This window comes from Rhinopithecus roxellana, chromosome 2 (genome assembly GCF_007565055.1).
Source record: "Rhinopithecus roxellana isolate Shanxi Qingling chromosome 2, ASM756505v1, whole genome shotgun sequence".
Classification (NCBI taxonomy): domain Eukaryota; kingdom Metazoa; phylum Chordata; class Mammalia; order Primates; family Cercopithecidae; genus Rhinopithecus; species Rhinopithecus roxellana.
The window spans coordinates 83095864-83118277 of NC_044550.1; the positions used below are offsets into that span (position 1 = coordinate 83095864).

General features: G+C 39.6%; 1 protein-coding gene across 2 annotated transcripts in view; it reads right to left on the reverse strand.

Moving 5' to 3' along the window:
* Positions 1-6076: 6076 nt before the first annotated feature.
* SLC10A7 (solute carrier family 10 member 7) overlaps positions 6077-22414 on the reverse strand; it is a 261442-nt gene continuing 245104 nt past the window's right edge. Inside the window, exons 11-13 of one of the 2 annotated variants that reach the window (XM_010361368.2) lie at positions 10796-10941; positions 8927-9037; positions 6077-8622 (exon numbers count right to left, since the gene is read on the reverse strand). In XM_010361368.2, coding sequence (XP_010359670.1) covers positions 8954-9037; positions 10796-10941 — 230 coding nt within the window. In that variant the 3' untranslated portion in view covers positions 6077-8622; positions 8927-8953. The remainder of the gene's footprint in view (positions 8623-8926; positions 9038-10795; positions 10942-22414) is intronic. The other variant, XM_010361375.2, reaches the window with a different exon arrangement.

Consider the following 22414-nt stretch of genomic DNA (forward strand, 5'->3'; position numbering starts at 1 on the left):
TATTGAATTTTCACTCAGGACATGTGGGGTTAGAGGTGCCTGAAGATACCCAAGTAGGAACGCCCAGAATGCAATTAAAAATATGAGCTAAGGGCAACAGATTCGGGAGGTCTTGCTGGTTTACAGAAAGTGGCTGACATGCAAATGGCTCAGATGTTCCCACTGGGAGAACACAGGGTATGGGAAGGAGGATCTGAGAGCCGATTTTCCAGAAATGGTAACACTAAAAGGGTTAGCAGAAAAGGGGGCCTTGAAGGGTATAGCCAGCCATTCCTGGGTTATGGTGGCAACTGATGGAGTGGAAAGGTGACAATTCATCCTGGACACAATTAGAGAAGAAGGTGCAGCCCTCTGGGAGGGCCGTGACCACCAAGCAACTGCCCTAGGGGCAGCCCCAGAGTTGGAGCTCCTCTCTGACAGGTGTTAGGCAATTGGAGTCAATGAGGGTAGCTCTGTCTGTCAGCCACATTACCAGATAGTTCTCAGCTGGCATTTGGAGGAGTTGGGCAAAATCTCCACTTGGAATTCTTTAGAGTAGGCAGAAAAAGGCAAGCAACAACAGTGGGCCTGGAGGACTTTCCATATGCACTTACCCCTTTGTGTTCTTGGGGAGGCCTGCTGGAAGCCAGGGAGGCCTGTTGCTGCAGCCATCTTAAAATCCAGAATCCAGTGTCTTCATTAGCTAATGAAGTAAACACTCACACCTTGGTCACTTCCCGACTTGATTAGTAATATTTAATGGGCACCATAATCGATCTTTTGCATAGGTTAGAAGTCATGCAGAATAGAGCCTGATATCTGCCAACACACTTCTGACTCCACACACCCAATATGGTTTGCCCATTCATTGTTGAATAACAATCATAGCTGACACTTACTGAGTTCTTGCCAGGCACGGTAACAAGCTGTTTGCTGGAATTATCTCATTCGACCCTAATAACAATCCTATAATGTTACATAATTCTCACATTGGCTTCATAAGCAGATAAGTGAACTCTATAAGCGACAGTTGGCTCCTTCTTAGGCATGCACAGGACTTCGCAGGCGTGGACACAGATTAGCTGCTAAGAGGGAGGTGGATTGTCAGAATGCACCACACATGAGGTAATAATAGCAGTGGGGCCCAGAGTTGGAAGTCTTGGTAAACATTTATTTGTGGAAAAGAAACTGAGTAAGTGCTAGCCATGTTGGCAAAACCAGCCCAGGAGACCACACTGACAGCAGTGCTCTGTGAGCACACAGAATCAGAGTCCAGAACTTCCAGCAGTGAGCACAAGTCAACATGGGTGCAAACATTTCAAGTTTGGAGTAGCAGATAACAAGGAAATGATCCATTTCCAGGGTGGAGGGCAGGGTCCATTTCCTCATCACCTTGTCTTCTACTACCAGTGAACCATGAGACCTGGTATGTATGTCAGAAACCCAAGGCTCTTTCTTTCCAACTGTCTGGAATTTCTGAGTTGTAGGGCTTTTGACTCACTCCACATGAAGAGAGAACATCCTGTATTAAAGCTTTCATTGCAGAGCTCAAGGAGTTCAGAATCATTGAGACTTTCCAGAATTTTAGCGAAAATAAGATCTTCCAAGAACTATGAGGTTTTCGGGCTGTCATGGAGTCTACTTAGTGGTTAGACATGTGGGCTCTTGGAGTCAGGAATAGTTGAATTTGAACCCCAACTCCACCACTGAAAGAGTTGTGAGGCTTGCATTCCCTACTTACTTTTTGCCTCAGTTTCCTTACTTGTTCAATACAGATAATAATGGTACATATCCTACTATGGTTGTTGAAAGAATTAAATGAAAAATTTGAGTAAAAATTTAGTACTGGCCTGTCGTGTAGAGGTATGCTGGGGTTGGCTGTGCCAGCTCGTGAGAGCCAATGGTGCACATCTCTTCCTAACTCTGCCTTCAGCAGAAGCGTGCTGGTAGCTTGAAACCAGCCCAGGCAGGGGCATTTATACTCCAGCAACTGGCAAGTGCTGCAAATCAGAGCAACTAGTATGAATCGTAACAACTGTCGTTACAATCCCCCATTCCATCTGAATATGTATTAACTTATATTTGGATGTAATGGTTTGAGAATGAATTCTATGTTCTGTGGGAAGTATTCTCTCCCCAGAATTTCCAGGAGCCTCCATTCTTCTGATCGTCTCATGCACAGAATTCCTGCCTATGACTTGGTGTCTTTATTACTGGAATGCTTGCTTCCTCTCCTCCATATACCCTCTTGGTGGATGCTGAACGTTTTACTTCATTTTCTCCCAAATGAACAAAAAGCTCTGATGTGAGGCAGATTTTCATTAAATTTTTTTTTTTTTTTTTGAGTGGGGAGGAAGTTGGGGGACACACGTGTATTAGAACTGCAAAAAGTGCAAATAACTTAAACTAATAATGCTGCTGCTGATGGCAACCACTGCCACTACCGCCACCGTCACCACTCACAGAGGTCACTAAGTATGTGCCAGGCCTGCTCCTAAATGCCCTGCGTGTATGGATGTATCTAGTCGCTGTCTTCAGGAGGCCCTTGCCATTACCGCCATCAGACATCCCTGTGTCTATCCTCTTCAGTCTTCAGCCATACTGCTAAAGAGTCTACTGCTAAAGGCTTCTACTTCTCTTTTTTCTGCCCTTCTCTCCATTCTTGAACACCTCAGCCCTTCTTCCCATGCTGTCTACTCCCACCCCAAATTCCGCTCACCTCACTTTGTACAACAACTTGATTCTTGTCTTGCCTTCACCCACCTAGGTTGTGCTTAAGGCTTCCTCTTTCTTTCTCATGATGAAAAAGATGTTTTTCTTGACAAAGTCTGAGAGCCTAGACATGACTTATGCTGTTCCCTCAAGTAGAAGGAGAGGTCACACTAGTTTGTGTTACATGCTTATTATAACCCCTCCAAAATGTGATAAAAGTAAAATGTAAAATTATACATCACCTCTGCATTCCTACTTCCTTGAAGTAATCACTGTGAAGTATAGTCTAAAAATTGTTCAAATGCTCCTACTTAATAATTTTGTGGCTTTGGGCGAGCTACTTAGTCTGTGATTCAGTCTTCTCATCTGTAAAACAGGGATACTACTACCTACGTCAGAGTTGGTGAGGGTAAAATGAGATAATGTTCAGTGCCTGGAAAAGTACCAGGGATAAAGGAAGAGCTCAATAAATGGTAGTTATCCTTCCAAATGTTTTTTAAGCACGTAGTGTCCCTATACATATGTAACATTTTAGTTAATGAAAATATCAGATCTGTAAAAATAAGATTCAAAAACGTGTATTTTTTCCTGAAATTTACTTTTCCCTCTCCCTTAACAACATACTGCTATTCCAAGGTAGTCTACCCTTATTCCTTTAAATGGGTCCAAATGTTCTAAAGAATGCACCATTGATTATTTAAACACTTCCCTGAATGGGGGAATTTGGGTGGTTTTTTGGTCTTACCAATACCCTGAACACATCCTTGTCAATGGACTCTTGTGCACTTATTTCTGCAGGGTAGACTCCCAGAAATGCAAGAGTTGGGTTGAAGGGCACATATATTTAAGCTTTGGATAGTAGTGTTAAATAGCCCACCACAAATTCCATCTCATTTATACTCCCACTACAGGGCAGAAGTGCCCTCTTCCACACTCTGTCAGTATTTGAATATTATGAAACTTTAAACTTGTTGTCAATCTTTTTCGTAGGTGAAAAATAGTATCTCATTTAAATGTACATTTCTCTGATCCATGGTAAGTTTGTATATTCTAAAATGTCTATTATCCATTTTTATTTTGTCTTCTATAAATTAGCCATTTATATCATTTGCTTGTTTTTCTGCTGTACTTAAAAGTCAAATACTCCCTTCTCTCTCCCTCACATTTAGGGTACAGTTTGTGCGGGACATACCTGAATCCTCATACTGCCTCATTCCAAGTTCAGAAGTGTGTGCTCGCCTAGATGAGAGGGAAATAGAAGTGATGATGCTTGTCAGGTTATATAGGCATCTCGGGGAAGATGGCTTTTTCAAGCTTCCCATGGCCATTGCAAATAGATCTTAGGGCACATTTGGAAAGTTAGAGAATGAACAGAGCTAGCTACATTTGTGTGAATTTTGGGATTGGGGAGAGAAGAGAAAAGATGGGAGGTGGGCAGGGAGAGCAGGTAACAGGGAAGGTGGACGGAGCCTCTGGGGAAGGAGAGGTGGTCAGTGAGAAATTCCAGATGGCAGGTGGCTGGGAAATGGGCAGAAGCAGGATGTCCAGTAGTCATTTAAGTTTGCACATCCCCAGGCCGGGTGTGGTGGCTCATGCCTATAATCCTAGCACTTTGGAAGGCCGAGGTGAGCAGATTGCCTGAGCTAAGGAGTTCGAGACTGGCATGGGCAACATGACGAAACCCCATCTCTACTAAAAATACAAAACTTAGCCAGGCGTGGTGGCAAGTGCCTGTAATCCCAGCTACTTGGGAGGCTGAGGCAGGAGATCGCTTGAACCCGGGAGGTGGAGGTTGCAGTGAGTCGAGATCATGCCACTGCACTCCAGCCTGGGCGACAAGAGTGAGACTCCATCTCAGAAAAAAAAAAAAAAGGTTTGTACATCCCCAGACATTCAGTATGTTGAGACTTCTGTAGCGATCAAGTAACGAGCTGAATTTCATGTCTGGGTGGATGGAGTGCATGGAAGAGAACAGCCATGGAGTTTGAGATGCTGGAGAGTTCAGGAGTGGGTGGAGATGTAGGAGAGCCCATTTTGGGTCATTTGGATGAGGACCCTATGATTCAGCATGGCCCTGTGATTTCAGTGCCTTTGTTTGCACTCGTGTTGACAACCACACTGCACCCTGTTAGAGTGACAGCATTCAATACACAGAGTTCAAACCGAGTTTCTCATAATCAGGTTTGAAGAGAAGTTCTCCAGAGTCTACAAAAGTTTTTTTCCCTTTAAATGGGTTTTGCATTTTACTCACATTTGAGAAAAACTGTCCTATAGTGCAACTAAGATTTGTTAAAGAAAATCTTATAAGACCTTTCATATATTGTCTGTACACAAACCAATGATGATGATAATTTTTATCTGGTTTTTAAAGTAAGTACATCAGAATTTCTATAAGGAAATCTTGTATTTTTTATGTATATAAAGCTTTCATCAATTCAGATTGATCTAACTTGATTTAGCTTAAATTACTGAGGGTCTATTGTTCTGTCAAGGCATGCAAGATGAAAGTTGCTTGCATATCACACCTGCAGTCTTGCCTTGGAGAGTTAGTATTTACACAGCTATGAAGTAATATATTCCTATGAGGAGCACAAGGCAGTGCTTCACAGTTTATTCACAATAGGAATTGTAGTAAAAGAGTCAGTTTTCCTTATAAATTAATAATACCCAATATAGAGAAGAGTGCTTGTAATTGTGATGGTTCATGTCCTACCTATTAAGATCACTATCTGAAAAGTCAATACACATTTTTGGCTACTACTTTGAGCCAGGCATTGTGTGAGGCACAGTAGAAAAACAGAAATGTTTACTGCACTGGAGGAGACAGCAATTTAAACTATGCAGAGGTTTTAGAAGACTTGAGGGACACGTTGTAAGGACACGTCAAAGGAAGCAAGTCTGGCACTGGCTTGGGAAGGCTTCATGGAGGAGGTGACATTTTTGTCAGGCTTCCAGGGGAAGAGGATTTCTATGCCATGAAGACAGCAAAGACAAGAACACAAAGGTATGAAATTCTATACAAGGTAACTGGCTCATCAAAGAAACACTGGGGTTGGGAATGGCACTATAAAGTTTATCATTCCTGTTTCTCAGAACTGAAATTCAGATCATCTACATTTTGTCTCTTCTGCTGCGTATGTTTTCCTTTTGGTCCTAAACACTGCTGCAGAGAAAATATCTCTCATAAAAAGGCAAGGGCTACCTCTAGATTTTAACATCATGGTGTGGTGGAGGTATTCATAGAAATACCCAGGAGACTATGAAGTTTATGTATATGTAACGATAAGTGATATAACGGTGCTGAAATGAATCAAGAGAAATCCAAAGACACTTGGAAGGCATCACAAGGCCATCTGAAATCAGGTTAAAAATAAGCCACAGTTTCTTTTGTGATTTCTGAAACATTTCTTTGTTTAATCATATAATTATTTTCATCTTCCAGCCATCATAAATAATCCACTTTATTAACCAATCCTTTTGAAAAAATTTGGTATTTAGCATAAACAAACACTGAACATTAGCTAGAGGTGTGTTAATTTTTAACAGAACGGGGAAGAATTTTTAAAAACCCACAAAAATTTTAATACTAAGAAAAAACATGAAAATATCAACATTATCACCCATTAAAAAATCAAATTTTGTAACAACCATTCAAAAAAATCCAGGTGGAAAAATGAGTAAACATAAATATAATCTAATGTATTTCTTTCATAAATACATTTAGACAAAATAAATGCATAAAACAGATAGCTTTACAGTGTATAAACGTAACAAAATACTTAAGCTCTGAATAATTAAATCCCAAAAAGCATGAATTAAAAATAAATTTTGATTTTATTTTTTGTTCTTTATGAAAAAATATGCCAAGGAATTTGTGTAAAAAAAAAAAAAGAAATTGGCATAAACATTATCACTAAAGCCACCAAAGTTCACTATGTAAAGATTATTTGAAAACAAAACACATGTTTTAAAGCAAAAGATAAAATGTTATCATAGCATTTTCAGTTGAATTTTATCCCATGATCACACCTACTATAGGTGTTACACAATAGAGGTAGATAAATTGGGGGTGGGGATCAGTATTCTAATGTTAGAGAGAAAGATTTTTATGATAGGGCAGATAGATGACAGACAGACAGACATTTCCATTTACTCCAAAATTCAAAGAAACTTGTAGGAACAAAACATAAGAGCCTTTCTGTGCTCCATAGGTAAGCACAATTACCTAAGCAAAATTACTGTAGTTTTAGACACAAGTAAAATTCTTTATAACAGTGTATACTACAGCCTGGTTAGCATAGATTTTTGCAGGGTCTGGCATTAGCCTTAAAATTCACACTGAGAATAACTCACATGAAATTTCTTTCAATGACATTGACAAAAGATGAGACCTGGTAGTAACAATAATATAAATTTACATTGTAGATAAACTTGGTTAAGTTTCTAAGGAATGATTTTTTGTTGTGGGCATAACAACAAAACAAAAAACAGCTGCTGAGGACATAGCACGGCCTCAGTGAGACCCAGGATGCCAATATTGTCTATCAAATCAAGACAGGATGTGTAAGAGGATGTGACAGGACGGCATGGAGGAAACACAGAAAAGTGTTCCTGTAGTTCTATACGTGGCTTCACTCTCTACTTCGGTCCAGTTACAGTTCTTGCAGTTATAGCAGAAGCAAATATTGGATACTCATTTGAAAGCTGCTGCCCAATTGGGAACTGATTTTACTTGATATTTTGGTTATTAAATGGTTTTGCATGTTCTTTTCATGTGGTGAGACAGAATGTGTATATGTAACATTTGTTTGCATCTATGACCTTTATATTTTCATTTATTCATAAGAGCAATACGATTTAACGTTTAAAAAATATTGCCAACGTTTGTCAGATCTGCCAAGGAGATTTTCATTAATAAATTGTCTCGAATGCCTTAAGTGTGCTTAATTCCAGGATGTAACAGGCTGCTTTTGGCTAACAGGGGCAATCTGGAAAGTGCTCAGCACATCTGTGTAACAGGAAAAAATTTTCGTCTGGGTTGTGGAATGTGGATACCATTAATTGTTGCTGCTTTCAAACTGATTGTAACATTTTCGTGCCTCATATTTGGCTATTATGAGTGTGTAAGTGTAAGAAAGAAATTATTGAATAAAGAGGAGGAACATATTAAGATATATTTGAAAGACCCTAAAAATCAAATCGCAGAGTTTAACTCAAAATTTCACAGAATTTCACTCATAACTCAAACATTCAGGCCCTTTCTTTGAAGCAGCTTATAATAAATTTAAGACATATAACACCACAATCTCTCATAATGGGACTGAGGAATTTCTGTGTGGAAACTATTTGAAGGAATGTCTTTAAAAATGATGTCAAGGAATGCATATATCTTACGCTTTTCAGCATCTATTCGATCTATGACCCCCGCTGAGTTGATAAGGAAGAGGCATGTCACAGTCGTAGAAAAAAAGAATCACACAGTAAATCAAAGTATGCGTGAATAAGACTTTGGAAATGTTCACTGTCATCAGAAGGGCATTTTCCTGATGGTGTGACCTCATTTCAAACATTACAGTAACTATTATAGAGTTGTATTGCACAAAGGTGCTGCAGGGAAAGCATGTTTGCTTTTTGTCACTTACCATGACTGATTCCTGCATTAGGAAAAAAAAAAAATAACCCCCAAATATTGTATCACCCCTGGCAGTAATCAACAAAGCACATTTTGGAAATAACGCTCTTGTCAAATACATTTTAAGGCACTTAACCAGGTATATCATATTTTTATGTAAAAAAATAAAATATGCATTGAGGCAACATTCACAAGTACAAGTCTTCAGAATTGCTAGTATGTACAATCCTGTACATATGTACATTGCTACAGAAAGTCCACCTCCTTTGTTACGCTGTCGGCCTCGTCAGCTTCACTCCCTACAAGGAAGGAAAACATGTTCAGAGTTGGACAGTATCCATGAGCAAAGTGAAAGCATCAATTAACATCAGATAATTTATGCTACTAGAAGGAAGAAGAGGCCCACCCAGATGGCATCATAAAACCAATAATCCAAACCTCTGGATACAAACAGATTTTCCTGCCCATCTCTCTGGCCAGCAGACTGTCATTTCCCCCTCCCACACCTGGCCTGGCTACTCATATGGTTGCCCTGTGCACTAGACGGTAGCCTTGGGTCTCAATCAGTACTGTGTGCAAAGCAGAGGAGGCACTCGTGGATACCTGGAGGATGGACTCTTGGTATTTATTTTAATGCCCAAATTTGATGGATAGATATTCCAAGCCTTCTGGATTATTCAAGTTAGCCAGTGGCCCCCCGGTTTGGAGTAGTTTCTACACAAAGGAAAAATGAACAACATTGTACAATTTATTCTCCCTTTTGGAAATGCTTCTGTTAGTCTACAGAACAAATTCTAGAACTTTTAAATGTTTGGAAGAAAAATTCACTCTGATTAATTTACTGTTCACTATGGCTATATAATATTGATGAGTATTAGGATTTTCAAATAATTTTCTTCATTCTTTGTCAAAATTTATACGTATAAATTCTGACAATGTGCATACATATTGATAAACATAAGCCATAAATAGAAATAGAAAATTTCAAAGGAGATAAATAGTAAAAGAAAGCAAAAGGTACTAAACTGCTCCACAACCAACTCTGAGTAGGAGGCTCAGAGCCTGGAGTGGTACCCAGCATAGAAGAGGAATCTTTTTTATGTTAACATTTTGTTAAATAACCAAATTAGTGAACATGTTGGATGGGCTCAACTTCTCAGGTAAGGATCCTGGGGGCCTAGGGCAAACCTTCTAAAAGTGATGTTACACTTCTGTCTGGAGTGTCATCATGGTGTGGGAAAAGATTTTGGGGGTCAAATAGCCCAGTGTTCAAGTCCTAACTCCAGCACTGGCTGAACTACCCCATGGTTTCAGGCCAGCTGCTCGACTCCCGGAGCCCATTTCCTAACCCGTAAAATGGAGAGAGCAAAGCCTGCAGTGAACATCATTGTAGATAATGATGAACAATGATGATAATAATTATGGCAGCTAGCTTTATCAAACACTCACCACGTAATCCTCTACAACCCTAGGGTGTAGATATCATTAGTCAGCAGAAACTGAGCTACAGGATGCTCAGTAAAGTATGCCCCAGGTTACAGGATGAGAAGGCCAGCAGCCTGAGCTCTGAGCCCAGGCAGGCAGGCCCAAAATCCATCCTCTGAACCAGGTAGAGGATAGGATGTGCTTAGCACACACAGTGCTCAATAGGTGGTACTGTGGCCATCCCATTTTCAGGATATTAAGAACACGACACAGGGCCTTGTCATTGGATGTCTTTTCTTCCCACACATCTCCTGATAACAGTCACTACTTTGTGTATAGACAAAAATAAGTCCTGGTATGTCCAAGTCACTGGGAAGGAACCAGTTCTATCAATGCTACTACATTATATGCATCATCTAAACTTCTTGTGAATCACCTGGTTTACTTATTTTGGTTGATAATTTAGGAAATGAAATCCATAAATATCTAATAAGTACAAGATTCTAAGTGTGGTGAAATTAACATTGCATGGACTTCTTTGCTAGTTAAAGTTTATTTTTTAATGCCCAAATGCAGTTTTGCTGTACAAATAGGTTATTATATGTCTGGAAAATTAAAAATAAAGTAGGCAATCTGGATAATGCCAGGTTCTATCTTATTTGGAAAGGCATGTGAAGTAAGACACAGGTGAAAGACTGAGTGAGGCAAAGATGGTATGCACCGGAGTAGAGCAGGTATCTATTTGGAGTATGTTCACTGAACCTCTACCCCATATAATATGCCCTTCAATATGAATGAATTAAAAAGAGCTTGTAAAAACTGCACGTTAAGTACAACTGTCTTTTATAAGAATTTAAGATCTTTAACCTTAACCCTCCTGTTCAGATTGGAATGGATCAGTGCATCATTATTATTGTATTTAAGTAAGAAAATATGTACTTGAAAACAAAGATATGCAAGCAAAATCTAAAGTGTATGAACAGTTCAGATTCAGGAACAGCACTTTAATCTAACTTGGATCCAAATAAGATCTTTCTGGAGACTCACCTTCTGCCTTGATACCATCCAAGACTTGATTGTTGGCACCAACACACTTCCCAGAAGGATCTGAGCTGGGTGGTAGATGAGCAAGGGTACGGATATTAAAGAGAGATGCTCATGGCCTGCAAACACGATCTTCAGCATCGGAATTCCTGTTGAACAAAGAAGACAGGAAACCTAAAGCAAATTCAGTCTGTCATCAAATTAAAGACATACTCCATCAAAATCAGAACTTTGAAATAGGTTATTACCATATTTCCCCATGTTTATTCATAGAACTGAAATGGGAAAGTCTGAAATGGGTCACCAAAACTTTACATCTTCCTTTCAGTACATAAAGTTCTAACTAGAATAAGGTGGAAAGATGGTCAGTATTCGAGGGTACCAATAATTCTCACTGCAAATTAGAAGCTTATCTAACAAGGAGAGGAGAGCAGACTGTGTGTGATGGAGTTGCTTTAAGAGGAAGATGCTAAAATTGGATCTCTTCTTGCTTAATAGTGAGATAGCCTTGTTAGCCTTTAGGGAGAACTGCCTGGTACCAGTTCAAAGTCCCAAAGCTTGCTTTTGAGAGTAAAAAAATATGGTAAGATAATGTATGGTATACATTGCTATAAGTAGGAGGGCATTTTAGTCAACTGAACCTTAATAAAGGATTTGTATGTTCCCTTTCAGCCAAGGATCTTAAAGTGCTTTACAATCATTAGGTAAGGCTCATACAGATTGGTCTATGGAAGATGAATACAAAAATTAGCCAGGCGTGGTGGCACGCGCCTGTAGTCTCAGCTATGCGGGAGGCTGAGGCAGAAGAATTGCTTGAACCTGGGAGGTGGAGGTTGCAGCGAGCCGAGATCACATCACTGCACTCCAGCCTAGGTGACAGAGTGAGACCCTGTCTCAAAAAAAAAAAAAAAAAAAAAAAAAAAAAAAATTAGGGCTGAATGTTTAAACTCCACAGTGAATGTCTTAATGGAACTCAAATGAATACTACTTCATGAGTCTACTATTCTATTATGCCAAGGGCTAGGTGTGTATATTTTATAAGCTGCTGCCTATAGTGCATAACTTTTGAGCTTCTATAACTAACACAATTCAGATACTAGCGTCTAACTATTATTACTAATTGCTTTAATGCAGCCGCGTCTTCAGAAGTGCTATGTATGTATCAGCTTTTCCAACTGAATAGCTTTAATAGCCTAGCTTTCTTGTTTCTCTGATAACAGCCTCTGAAAAGGACCCAAGCTCCTAACCATGTACAATGATGGCACATAAATAACTTTTTATTAGAACACAACAAAGAAGGCTTAGCTTTTTCAATTATTTTTACCTTCTAATAAATTTCAAACCTTTACGCAAAAATGTATTTCATGGTTGCTTTCTTTTTCACAGCCTCACATATCATTGCCATAAACTGAAAACACTTAACTCTTCCCAAACATAGTCTCTGAGAGCTTCTAAAGTACATGCTTAGATTTTTTGCAGTTTCTGTCTTTATAGTAATATAAAAAACGAAGGGCCTTTTTTAAAAAAAAATAAGCTTTAAAAATCTATTGCCGAAAAGCAGCATCTGATACTATAGTTTTGAAAAGCTGTTACAATGAGAAAATAAAATCTGAATACAACTTCTTCTGTTTCCAAGAAACATTATTCATTCCTTGGCCCAAAGAGGTGATGCTAAGACATTGGGGGATGGGAATGGAGCAAATGTGAGGCTAAAGGGAGCAAGTGATAGAAGTATGATGATATTCTGTCCCTAAAAAGGACCAGAGCAGGACTTTCTGACCCCAGATTCGAGGACTGACGCCAGATATGAGGCTGCTGGGCTAAACCACCTATGTTGTCCGCTCTTAGCTAAGAATCTGGGCTCTGTGTCATTCATTCATCAGCAAGCTTAAGTGAGCTCAGAAGGGAAGCCATAGCGACAGTCCCAGATGCTGCTGCTACAATAAGTAAACAAAAAGTTATATTGATGAGGAAACCGAAGCACCTAGTGGTCAGGAAAATTTCTCAGTGGTAGGTTCTAAACTGCGACTCAGGCAACCTGAATTTCCAGTTCCCTGTCTCAGGTAAGGTCGGTTCCAGACGCCATGGGCACTGCAGCTGCTGTGAAAAGGGAGAGGGCCTGGCATGCAGAACACTTTGAAGTCCAGCCATCCTTTCGGAACTCATTCTCCTTGAAGACCTCTCAGAAGCACTTCCAGGGGCAGTATGGTGTCAAACTCCTCTGCTCCCCACACCAGCACATCCCTGTGATTTCAAATGTGTCAAAAGCAACTGCTAGGGCTACCCCAATAGTGGCAAGGAAGTCATTGATTCAAAGGCATAGCTTTGATCCTCAAGAAGCTTATGGTGCACAAATCATCTTTCCCTTCTTTGGACCCTAATGTCAAGTTTTAGGAAGTTCTCTTCCAGCCATTGCTGGTTCTTCAGCTCTTATCTCTCTCCTTCAAACACACCCTTCTGTCCACTGCTCTTGAGGAAGCTGGGACTCTTCAAACACCTGTCCTTCTGGTCAGCTGCTCCTTGCAAGGGGCCCCAGAGGAAGGCTGGAGGAGGAGGAGGAATTTCTTTCCAGTCTGGGCTTCCTGCCAGGCCCCCTCACTGGTGCAGGGATACTTGGTTCCAGCCTATAACTCATTGTGCCCCTGAGGGCCACAGCACCAGCGGGGCAGTGCCCTTCCTCGGATGTCTGAGAACCCGCTCTGCTGCCTTTCTCCAAGCTTCTAGGTTCTGAGAATTCTAACTTCTTCCCCTTGTCCCCCAGCTCCAGCTACTTTCTGCATTTATTTTTCCTGTTCCCTCACTGTGCCCATTTCCCTTTTCAGCTTTCCAACACTATTTACAATACAATTCCCTGTATTCAAAGGGTGATTTCTGCTTTCCTGACTGACTCTGGTTGCCCTTTTCTTACTCTGCCTTGTATGACAGTCATTCCCTTTGCTTGAAAAAGAGAAGGGATCCAAGATCACTTACAGCTGAGGCAGAAATTTGTCAAATTAAATAGGAATTTTCCCCTACCATCTTATGTGCCTGCAATACCTTCTTGCTAGTCATTAATCAAATTTCCTGTCTCTACCCCCACAAGTGAATAATGTTAAAAATATGTTTAAAAGTAATATATCAGAGAAAAAAATAGCTCCCAAAGGTCACAGTCCAAGTCTCTTTCGTGTATCCTCTCTATGCCACTCTCACATGGTGGATTCACAAGTCAGTCACTCGCCAGGGGGAGGCCCACTCCAGCGACTCGAGTCGTATGTTACTTGTTTTAGGAAACTTTATTTTATTTCAGACAATGCATGTCTGAAAGATGTTAGAAGGCCTATATTGTAAATGGATTCTTTTTCTGACTAACTTTTACCAAAAGCATCTCCTCCATTGCTATATGGACTTAAAATTTTCCTTACTTTTCAATCATTCAATGATCTACTTTCCTTTTCAATTATTAGAGTTTCTTCTAAATCTATTTATCTCAACCTTTTCTTTCCTTACTTTCTTTCAACCTCTCCCCTGCTTCCCCTCCCTGCAATCCCAAGCATCTACTTGGTACATCTTCAGTTTCTCCAAGGTCAGAATAGAAAGAGAAGTTGGGATAAGCAGAGTGAGAGTTAACACTTTCCGTGTTCGAGTTTCCATGCTATGGTGGCAATCACTTGGAAGTGGTGAACTCAGTATCTCTTCTCTAAGGCATCTTTGCTGTTAGCAGCACTATCTGGACAACAACTGGAAACTTGGGGGTCATCTCAATTGTTGAGAGAGGTTGAGAACCTGCTAAAAGCCACTGCACTTGCCATACTGTGATTTCTGTCAGCTGGCCAAGAATTCGGCAACATTTGCTCTTCATGTCAAATCAGAGAAAATCAGCTGCATCTCTTATTCCAGAAACCTATGTAATGCACCACTCTTTTGTCCTCATCAATCACTTGCTTACTAATTCACTTGCTTACTTATTCATTCAATTAGAACTCATGTAACTGATCAAGTACTCTGTAGAAGGGCTAGACATACTGGGAAGCGGGATTTGACCTAACCTTGCATTTCCATAACTTACTGGGCACATGGGTGACCACTCACACCTCCATTCCCTTCACCTTTGTTTAAGAGCACCTCTTCCACAGTCTCAAACCAGTCTCTCTGCCTTTAGAGTTGTCCTGTCCAAGCCATTTTCTACTCTGTGACCAGAGTGAACATTCTAAATTGCAAATCTGATCGTGTCACATCACACAGAAGTGTATCACACAGGAGATATCCCTAAACTGTGGCATAAGAGCATAAGAGAACTTCTTAACCTGCCCCAAACTTTTACTCTTTTTCACTCTAAATCTCACTACTTCTCTGCTCTTTTACATGGGCGCTCCAGCCATGATGGGCACCTTGTGGTCCTCTCACCCATCCTTGGCCACGTGCCATTCTCTATCTTGCCCCTAGGACTTTGCACCTGAGCTCCTTCTGCCTAGGATGCTCATCACCCATTCATGACCCAGCCAACTCCTCTGTATCCTTTAGCCCTCAGGTCTTAGGTTGCTTCCTCTTGGAAGCCATCCTCAAAGTCCCAAGGTGGCCTTTAGATCCTTTCTACTCCATGTTGACCTATGCCAGGGCATTCCAACCTCACCTTCACTACCCTTATTATCATTGCCTCCTTCTCGTGCATGTCCTTTACCATTAAGCTTCTTAGGGTCAGCAATGGTTTCTTCTCATCATTGAGCATATGGTAGGTGGTCAAAAGGAGTGTGCTGAATGAATAAACTTGTATTTTTCCAGATTCTGTCATAAAGTTATTGTGCAGACTATCACTCCACTTTTACTACATTTGTTAATTAGAAAAAAAAATAGTGATAATTAAAACACCCAAACAAACTTACTAGAAAGAGTTTTCCTTTTAAAGTAAAATTTAAATATAGGACTCTTTTCATCTTCCTATCACTGCAGTAATATAAATGAAGCAAATTAATTTTAATGCTCCCAGGTACTGATTCTGTGTCACCATGGTTGACAGGATTCAACTAGACTTTATGAGATGGCATTTGACTTTATGGAAGTGAACACTATGCACGCATTTACAATTTTACAGGGACTTTAAGCTGTCATGCTGAAAAATGTTTATAAAACATTAATCAAAAAATGCCTCTTTAATACAATGCATTGTCTGAAAGATGTTAGAAGGCACATATTGTAAATGGATTCTTTTTCTGACTAAAGTAATTTCCACCAAAAGCATTTCCCCATTGCTCTACAAGTACACTGTGTGGATAGATAAAGAGCACTTTCTCAGCACATTACTACCTGATCCAAACACTTGGGAAATCACTAATGTACAGCATGCCATATTTCCATGTCACACATGACACATTTGTCTAACATTATCCAACAGAGTTTGACACTGCAGCATATTCCATAAGCAGAGCTTTCAACTGACATCTGCCAAGTAGGAACTTCAAGTAAGAGCTTTCTTCTTCTAACAAGCAAGTAAGGATTTTCTTTTATCCTATACCCAGGATGGAAAGGATAAAACAATATGTATAAGAACAAGTTTTTTTCCTATTTTAAATATGTTTATTTTATGTTCTCTGAATTAAAAAATTCCCTTTGTATCAGTGTTCAAGCTTCAATAATAACTACTTCCTATTGGATGGACAGTTTTTTATTTTTCCTTGAGAAACAGACATTTTTCTTCTTAGATTAAATACAGACTTTTATTTAACTTCCACTGAAGCTGCTCTATTGTTCACAATATAAAAATGATCTACTTTACATTATTGTTCAGAGTTTACTTACTTGTGTAGGTGTACTATGTTCCTACCATTCATTCATTCATTCATTAACAAAATACTTTTTGGGCTTCTGCTATATGTGAGTTACTGGTCTAGGTGGTAGGGATATCAGGAGAATAACCCAGACAAGGTGCCTGCTTTCTTGGGTACTGCCTTCTCATAGCATTTGTCTCGACCATGTTGGCTTTACACAATTAGAGGGGTGAGTTCCAGCCCCTCACAGTCCTCTGCAACTCCTACTGTCACTAGCTTACCTGCTTTTTACAACCCAAAGTTTGGGGATCATCTTTGACAAATTCTATTTGTCTTTCCACCTCTACATTAAGTTAACAAATTCTTTAGTTTTTTTCCCTCATTTACCACTCCTTTTTCTCCTCAGTTTTCACTGCCATCTTCCTAATTCAGCTCCTCATAAAATGAAGCCAAGATTACACTTACAGCTTTCTGACATAACTCCTCGTCTTCAGACTCTTCCCTCATCAATCCTACAAATCACAGCCAGATTAATCTTCCCCAAATCCACATTCATTAAAGCCAGTACCCTGCCCAAGAACTCCAATGACTTTCCAGTGCCCATTCATCAAATCCTCTACTTATTCGACTTCAGTAAAAAACAATCACTACTACCACCATTATGTAAGCACTACTGCATGCTAAGGGCTCTGCCTGCATCATCTCCTTTAATCCTTACAACAGCCCCAGGAAGTAGGTGGCAATTTTTCCATTAAAAAATGAGGAAACTGAGGTTTAGAGCAGTTCAGTACCTTGCCTAATGGCCTACACTGGTATGCAGTGGAGGCAGAACTGGACCCCAGTGTGTTTGCCTTTAATCTCTAAGCTGTGTTAACTCCATTAAACCAAACTTTCACTTGCCAATTGCGGTCACTGGCTCAGGGCTGGCACTTTTTAATCTTTGTTAAAGCTGAGTTCTGCGTGGATATTGTCATTTTTCTCCATATACCTAAATCCTTTGGGGTCACCAAGGCTCAGTCTTATATTTTCCTCCATGATGAAGGTGGCTTTCCTATTGATTTCTTCATTCTTCTGAAGAATGAAGGTACTCATTCTAGATGCATCACATAATTTAGCCTTTGATGATGTTGTCACTATTTTCTTGTGTGTAGGTTTTGATTTTTCCTGAACATAGGCAAAATACTATATTTTTATTTTAATTTCCTGCAACGTTTAAGCACAGGGCTGGTGCTGAATACATAAATAATTGGTTATTTATGAATAGCTGCTAAAGTAATGTTTCCTATGTTGAAAAAGACAGATAGGATTTAGAACAAATACTAGTTGCTTCACTAGACTTTAAAAACAATGCATTCACATATCCCTCTGGGAGAGGATTATATTTCACAGGGCAAAAATAGATTTGATATTGGCAGGAAGGAAAGAAACTGGACTGACTAAGGAACACAAAATTCAAAATGAGTATTGAAGTATGGAGTAAGCAAGAAAGTATATTGAAAAACACCCGTTGTGTCTTTTGAAGTCTAATATTACATTTACTTTCCCACTTAGCACAAGACAGTATACTCCAATCACCTGGATCATTTTTTGTCTTTCAAAGATTAATTCACCTGAATTTACATGACTTGTTTTCCATTTAAATGCTTTCTCAGGCTTTTCACTGGGTTCTGGAGAGAGCTGCTGGCAAATCTGGAATCCAGTTGCTTCTCTCTTCAGTTGTCATGGTGATTTCTCACTTTTGTTTAGTTTGTTCTTAGTTAGAAACATCCATAAGTTTACCATCCAAATGTCCTAACACTGTTATTTGAATTCTATTTCTTCCTCCTTAGTGAATCTTTCAGAAAAGCTTATGTTTGCCTTTAAAATTCATTGGTATAGATGGTCCCTTTAAGCATAGTGTAACCCAGGAGGGGAGTTGCTACTGAGGAACACAGCCATTCTTCAGACATCACCAAATGCCAATCTCTTTGCCCCCTACCCACCACATATGCCTGTGCACATGGACACACACACGCACACATGCACACACATACACAGACTTTCTCTTCAGAGACAAAATAGTCACAGAAAGTCAAACTCACAGCCACTGATTTATCTCAAATAACTAAACAAAGGGGCAATTACACATTTTTTAGAGTATGAAATGATGCATTGATAAGGTAAAACAAGGCCTTTGGAATTTGGTTAGAAAAGGCTTTCAGTTAGGACTATCCTAAAGCAAGCTAATTTCTAGTAAGAATAGCTGTGTTCCAAGCAGAGATTTATCATTGATTATATCCAGTAGTGTGCCTGAGGCTGAACAGTGTAGCAGTTAAGAAGCCTGGTGCAGAAGTGGGAGAGCCCTGGGTTTGTATCTCATGTCCACCATTTACTACCTGTGTGAACTTGGTTGGGCAAGTTATTATTTAATCTGTTTTTACATGTATGAAATGCACCACTTTGTCAGTTTTTGGATTTTTTAAAAATAAAGAATAAAATAATATATAATGTCTGGTATATAGCAAGTGTTCACCCATTATGTGCTGGACACTCTTCTAGGTGCAGTGAATACATCAAAATTCCCTGTCCTCATGAGAGCTTACATTCTTACTCATTTAATAGGGAGACAAGACAGACTATACCATGCCAAAGTTAGGCAAAGAGCAATTCCACCCAATACCAAGATCATCACACAGGGCAGTGGGAAAATGCAGCACTGTCAAATGAAAAAAGATGTTAGATAAAATGAATTCAGTGAGCAGTTTGGTTATTTTAATTTTCTCTCCCTTTTAGAGGGTGTCAAAAGAAAGGTCACCTCCTTTCATGTTGGTGGGTATGACTTGCCTGTGAGATCAGTCTGGTGCTGCCCCTATACTAGCCTACAATGTGGTTCTTTGGATCAGGCAGGTTTAGTCTGCACAGCCCCCAGAATTCTGCTCTGTTCATGATCTGGCTATTCTAGGACTTTCCCTAAACCCATTCTGGAACCTTCCAAAGGCTGGCAACTCAACTTTCTGCAGAGTCCCCCAGGAAGGGGGAAAAGATCACAGATCATGTGACCTGCTCTCATTGCCCCCAGCTGAGTGACTGGTCCTTTGCTCAAATTCTCCATGGTATTTTAATACGCAGATTGTTCTGTTTTACGCTTGCCAGTGGTTTATGTTTTACTTGCTTCCCTGTTTTTGTGTGTATTACTCCATTTTTAACTAAAAACTGCCAAATTATTTGGTAGGACCCCAGCACAGCATCGGAACCTCTACTGTTACCTTGTGAGACACATAAGAGAACATTTTTCCCCTTTTCATACAAAGAATCATATCCAAAATGCGGTGCGGCTAAATGATACATGCAAATTGGAGCTCTTTAATGATTTTCTCAGTGTCCTGGGGTTGGGTTCACCGAATCTACTTAGATTTAGGATTTCCAAATTGCTAAATAGAAAGCCAACAGCAGCACCTCTGGGATGTTGGACAAACCCCCTTTGCTTGAGTTCTGGCAGAAAAACAGGACAATCTTGTACCAATGTATCTCACATGTATCAATGGAATTTTAGTTTCCAACCTCTGAAGCCTGAAAAGTGTCTTAGGGTTATCTCTGTGGGTGGCATATGAGGGAAAGGAACATGTTGAAATCCACACAGGACGTGTCAACCAAACATGCTGCACAAACTGGACCCAAATCTTCTCTTTGCTACCCACTAGGAAACTGCTTTCTTGTCAAGCCTTCCTATTGCTCTCCTGCCCCGCTTCCTGTCTACAATTAAAAAGACTGGAAGCTCACACTGCTTTTCTGATATAGTCAGGAGCTATTCAGCTATGTTAAATAGATGTTTATGTAAAACTTTCCTAAGAGACTTGGCCTTCCCTCATATTTCAAAACCAGAATTCCAAACTATTCCTCTATCCAAAAAGAAGAATCAGGCCTGGAAAAGGAGGAAAATTAACAAAGATAGGTCATAAACTTGATATCTAAGGCCATTATTAAAAGAAAGGAAGGATCTTTCCAGTAATCTAAGACCTTTAGAAAAAAGAGAGCATTATTCATATTCTAGTCTTCCAGCAGTCACACGTTACATAGGACTTCAGAAACCATTATCTGGAGTTCACAGATATTTTGGATTTTCATTTGTTATGGATGAGGCAGAATACTGACTGTAGCCAATACTTACACAGTACTTATTATGTACCAGGCACTGTTCTGAGAGTGTACAAGCATCACCTCATCCACTCCTCACATCCATGATGAGTGAAACTACCATTGTTATCCTCACTTTTCAGAGAAGGAAATTGACGCATTAGGTAAATAGAAATTTGCTCAAAGCCACACATAGTTAGCATCAGGACATAGCTGGGGTGTGAATATAGACAGACTGGCTCCAGAGTCGGTGTTCCTCTGCATGCTATGTGCCTGAAATACTGGAAAATAATTTATCAGGGTACTTAGGAACCCTAAAAAAGTGGTGCAAGGGTTGCTTTTCAATAAGATAGAATAATGGAGGGTAAAATGTAAGGAAAATAATAGTTACACAAGAAAAGTCTGAAAGCAAGAGAGATACCCCTTTCAATAAAGATGCTTATTACTTGGCAGGCTTTTATTTTCTTTGAATAAAGGCTGGTTGATGACCATTTTTAGGTCATTAGGAAAATTAAAAATTGTGTTTTAGTCTTCAATTACCCAGACTGTAACCCCATCACTTTGCTGAAAGTTTTATGTAAATAAAGATGCAAGAAGAGACCAAAATGAGCAGCTGGTGTTACTTCTGTTTTGAAACAGGTATGTTCTGATTGGAAAAGATGTTTAATGAATGGCCTGAGCCGACTCACCAGATGCTGACAATGAAAAATTTAACTCTACCAATTGAAGGTTTCTGCCTCAGAAGATCAGGTACACCCTCACCTGTCTGACAGCATTGTAGGAGTAATTAGCAAACAGGGAATTCAAGAAAGAATTAAAGAACTGAGCCATGAAGGCTTTGTTCAAATACTGGCTGTGTCCTCCAGGAGGGGTCACCATGTTTATGGAGACAAACTTAGCAGGAAGTAGTGAGATTACTTTTTCCTTTTCTAGGCCGTGAATGAAGAGTTGTTTAGTCTTCTAAAGAGACAATCTGGCTAATGTTCATACTCACAGGATGTGAAAACATCAAAAATAGAATAAGAATTTCATTATGACAAAAATAATGCAAGGTCAAAAGAATATATTTAACATAGTCACCAACACAGAACTGGCCCCTTCTGACTGGCTCTGGAACTGTTGTCCAATTTTACAGAGTATTTTAGATGTATTTTTATATAAATGAAGAAAAACACTTGAACCTATTGGGTCTGATGCAAAGAGAAGCTGGATGGTGTGACATGAGCTTTCGTTGACTCTGCCACTGCCCACAACCTAGATGTAGTTTTACCTAAAAGGCTGCATTGATAATTTCATCTTTAGACACTGGAACTTTCAGAAGGCTTCCAAATATTAGTTAAAAAGTAAATGTGAGTAGGCTGTGACCCAAATGCACATTAATGATTTTTAATATACATTTTGTTTTGCTTTGTCAACATGACCTTTAATTACCTGCCAGCGGTAATCTTCCTTTTTATGGTACTGTGTTTATGTTGAACAAAAGCCTCAGAAGAGATTTCTTCTGACATAAAAGAACAAGGCAGTTTTGATTTGGGCATTAAAAACCAGACTTGTTTGTTCTTAGATCCGTGTCGCTTAAAAAGGTTGACTCAGGTTTCTGTGGTTTATCTAACCTAGATGATGTCCTGATAATCTACTCTTGGCTTTTATTTATTCTTAATAATTATAAACACTTGGCAGTTAGGACCTCATTTAGAAGACTTCTAGGCAGAAGAAATTTAAAAAACCCTGGAAGTCACTTCTGAAAATAATGATGTTTTTCTATTCT